The sequence below is a fragment of the Urtica dioica genome, chromosome 2, assembly GCF_054948205.1.
Source record: "Urtica dioica subsp. dioica isolate 48M chromosome 2, U.dioica_male_clone48M_v1_H2, whole genome shotgun sequence".
Taxonomy (NCBI): Eukaryota; Viridiplantae; Streptophyta; class Magnoliopsida; order Rosales; family Urticaceae; genus Urtica; species Urtica dioica.
Window position 1 is genome coordinate 24,472,277 of NC_142757.1, and position 3,637 is coordinate 24,475,913.

Below are 3,637 nucleotides of genomic sequence, written 5' to 3' on the forward strand. Positions count from 1 at the left end.
ATGTCAAGTCTCCGGCCAGGCGAGTCTCCGGTGAGGTATGAATATTTTGCTTTTGGAGGTGACATTTTCTGGCACCGAAAAATGTGCTTTAATGATAACATATTCGTATCTAAATTGACAAAGTCCTAGTAATTTATTTAATATTGAACATGATACCTAAAAAAACCTATTGATACTAAAATATTGCTATTTGTTACGAAATAATGATTTTAAGTTTCGTTTATTTAATAAAATTTAGTTTTTATTTTAAAAAACTCATTGGGTTCGGACAGCATTTTAGTGATAAGATTAGGTGGTTGTGTTAGTAATCATAAAGTCATATTTTATAACTGAAAATAGGAAAACGGAAAAGCGAGAGAAAAAAACAAAATAGATTTATGGTTATTAACGTGGAAAACGAGAACGCGGCGACCAAAAGACCACATATATATATATATATATATATATATATATAAGTTCATACATACAGCTAAGAAAGAAGTAAGAAAGCCATATATTCTCGCAAAAAAGGAGTATTATTTTCATTGGTCTGTTTATTTATTCAATTCCAATCGGTTGAAGTGAACAATACTTACGAGAAAAGCCAACAGCCATTTGTTGAGTTTCGTTTGGGGGAAACGAAAGGTGGAGAGAATCGTTGGGCCTACAGTAATCTTCTCTTTGCTTCTCTCAACCGCCCATCTCTCAGAATCTTATCCATTATCCTTGTCTTTTACCTCAGATTTTCTCTCCGTTTTTTGTTCTCCCAAACCAACCCATATCTAAATCACATCATTCCATTCTTCTTCTCTGGCTACCATTCCTGTCTATTTATTTATTTATTTATTTTATTTATCTATATCTTGTGGTAAATTTATCTCTCGAGTTGAATCTCTTTAGGGTTAGGGTTTCTTTCATTCTTCTTCTTTTCTCTCCCCGAAACCCTCGGTGTGTATAAACGAAGGCATCAGATTCCGATTCAATCGGGGGTTAGGGTTTTATTTTATTTCCGGAGATGGCTGTGGTTTCGGTTTTTCTGGACATATTTCGGAGGCCGACGATTCTGGAGGTCTTGGGAGAGCTTGTGCTGTTCATAGCTCCTCTGTGGGTCGCAGTTTTCGTTGGAGTCCTGGTTGGTTGGGCATGGAAGCCTAAGTGGGCTTCTATGGCTGGTCGAGAGGTTTCGGATTGTTCTGAGTCAAAGAAAGACGCTTCGTCGTCCTCATCCTCCCCGCAAATTTCTTCGACGTTGCCGTTAATAGGTTCGATTCCGAGCTTGAATTCTATGAGGCTCCAGTTACCGACTTACATTTCGTGGATTTCCGATGATGGAGTTCAGCAGCAAAACGTTGCTTCTTTACCACCTCCGCTCAATTCTTCTGAATTCAGGTCCGTTTTAAAACTCCTAAAATTGCCTCGGCTACTCGGTTAACTTAGTTATCGTTTAAGGGTTGAGAATTGAGCATAATTTAGAGGTGAATTAGTTTGAGATATTAAAAGTGGTTTGCTTGGTTACTTGGTCATTGGCAGGTCCTCCGAGTTTCAGAGGGAAAGCACCATTCCTGTGAATGAAGTAGATTTGCAGTACATTTCCCGGCTCGTCACTGAGAAAGACGGAGGGCCGGCTTGGATTCAGATGATGGACCGTTCTACCCCGACGATGAGCTATCAAGCTTGGCGCCGAGATCTTGAGGTAGCCATAGGGTCTCGATTTTACTCTCTAGTTGTAGTTGTATAGAATTGAGAGTTTCTGGGTAGGGTTGTGGGAGTGTGAAAATAATTAGAAGAGTCCGCTCTCTTTGCAGACTGGACCGCCACAGTACCGCAGTAGAACTGTGTTTGAAGACGCGACACCTGAGATGGTGAGAGATTTCTTCTGGGACGATGAGTTCCGAGCGAAATGGGATGACATGCTTATACAATCCACATGCTTGGAAGAGTGCCTGACAACAGGGTCTATGCTAGTCCAGTGGGTACGCAAGGTTAGTAGATTGTTCGCTTTTGTCTGTATGTGTTTGTGTATTGTTAATATTTGATTAATTAGCTTTGCAATATCTTTCTTGGAACAGTTTCCCTTCTTCTGTAGCGACAGAGAGTACTTGATAGGTCGTCGCATTTGGGAATCAGGACGTGTGTACTATTGTGTGACCAAGGTACGAAAATGAGAAACACCATTTCACAACTAGTCAATTCAATAGTGATAATAGTCAATTCAGCTTCCATCTTAGAATCTAGAGGTCTCCGAAATTAGTTTGCTTTTTAACAATGTTACCTCGTGCGGAATTTGACGATTTTACCCGCGCAAACTGTTTCAGGGAGTTCCTTACCCTTCAGTTCCGAGACGTAATAAACCCAGACGTGTGGATTTATACTATTCAAGTTGGTGTATCCGGGCAGGTAACGATCAAAACCACTTTATTAACAATCCACACCAAAGTAAATAAATCCAATCGTGGGACGAGAAATGACATTAGATATGTTCTGTAAATTTTTTGTGAACCCAGTTGAATCTAGAATAGGTGATGGTCAACTTACTTCCTGCGAAGTCTTGCTATTCCATTACGAAGATATGGGAATCCCTTGGGAGATCGCGAAACTTGGCGTGAAGCAGGGAATGTGGGGCGCGGTAAGGAAGATCGACCCTGGTCTTCGCCAGTACCAGAAAGAGAGATCATCCGAGGCTCCGCTCTCACGCAGCGCACGCATGGCTCACATCAACACCAAAGTCAGCTCGGACTTGTTGAGATCGATCGAGAATGCCTCGTGCGACGACCTGTCGGAGATAAAAAAGAAGTGCTCGGTGTCGTCTTCGGGGAAACAAGAAGGAAAGAGCATTCCCAAAATGCTGGTTGTCGGCGGAGCGGTTCTCCTTGCCTGCAGTCTCGACCGCGGACTCTTGACCAAAGCAGTCATCTTTGGAGTTGCCCGCAGATTCGCTAATATCGGTGGAGGAAGGAGGTTATGATCCGAATTAGTCTTTTTTTTTTTTTTTTTTTTTTTTTTTTTTTTTTTTTTTTTTTTTTTTTTTTTTTTTTTCGAGTTCCTGACTAAGGTTGTGAAGTTCGGAAGTTTCTGTGATGGTGGACGATGATGCCCTCGTAATCCCACCGTCTCGAAGGGGTTTAAAGAGAGAGTCATTCTTTTTTCTTCTGCTGCTTTTGTTTCAGCCCTGCAAAACCAGTTATAGAATGGAGAACCTGGCACAAGGAAGTATAGTATTGGTGAAAAGGGATTGTAATTGTAATTCATGAAAGGCTAGGTGTCTATATTTGATTTTCTTCGGGAATGCAAATAACAGGAATCTTTTCAGGTTTTCTATTGTGTTTACTAACTTTGGCATATAATTACAGTTTTTGTTGTAGAAAAACAGATCAATAACAATTAGACGGTCGCGCATATTCTATATACTACTAAAACGGAGTGGAAGTTGATTTACTATCACACCCTTAAAATTTTTGATGTTTGTTAAAAAAAAGGTATGGACCTTTTGGGTACAATTTTTTTTTTCCTTTGATGACCCAGACTGTTTTGTTGGCTACTATATTTGGTTTCCAGTACATGTGTGTATTATTTATTCTACCACGTTGGCTAATGCATGCAATAACAAGTATTGCTATTTAACAATATTAAGAAATGCCTATTTATATATATTTTCATG

At 40.0% G+C, this 3,637-nt stretch overlaps 1 protein-coding gene across 2 annotated transcripts; it reads left to right on the forward strand.

Moving 5' to 3' along the window:
- Nucleotides 1-500: 500 nt before the first annotated feature.
- On the forward strand, nt 501-3,414 carry CP5 (Polyketide cyclase/dehydrase and lipid transport superfamily protein). 2 transcript variants are annotated; one of them, XM_089602851.1, is made up of 7 exons: nt 501-1,368; nt 1,510-1,672; nt 1,785-1,961; nt 2,049-2,132; nt 2,295-2,376; nt 2,484-2,937; nt 3,147-3,414. In XM_089602851.1, exons 1-7 carry the CDS (start codon nt 995-997, stop codon nt 3,193-3,195), a joined length of 1,383 nt encoding a protein of 460 aa, XP_089458977.1. In that variant the 5' UTR covers nt 501-994; the 3' UTR covers nt 3,196-3,414. The 2 variants fall into 2 exon arrangements, with proteins under 2 accessions (XP_089458977.1, XP_089458983.1); XM_089602857.1 differs by having other exon boundaries at nt 503-1,368; nt 2,484-3,414.
- The last annotated feature ends 223 nt before the right edge of the window (nt 3,415-3,637 follow it).

Coding starts and splice junctions, on each gene's coding strand:
- CP5 (XM_089602851.1), top strand. CDS start 995: ATGGCTGTGGTTTCGGTTTTTCTGGACATATTTCGGAGGCCGACGATT. Junction 1,673..1,784: donor CTTGGCGCCGAGATCTTGAG/GTAGCCATAGGG, acceptor CTCTCTTTGCAG/ACTGGACCGCCACAGTACCG. Junction 2,377..2,483: donor AAGTTGGTGTATCCGGGCAG/GTAACGATCAAA, acceptor TTGTGAACCCAG/TTGAATCTAGAATAGGTGAT.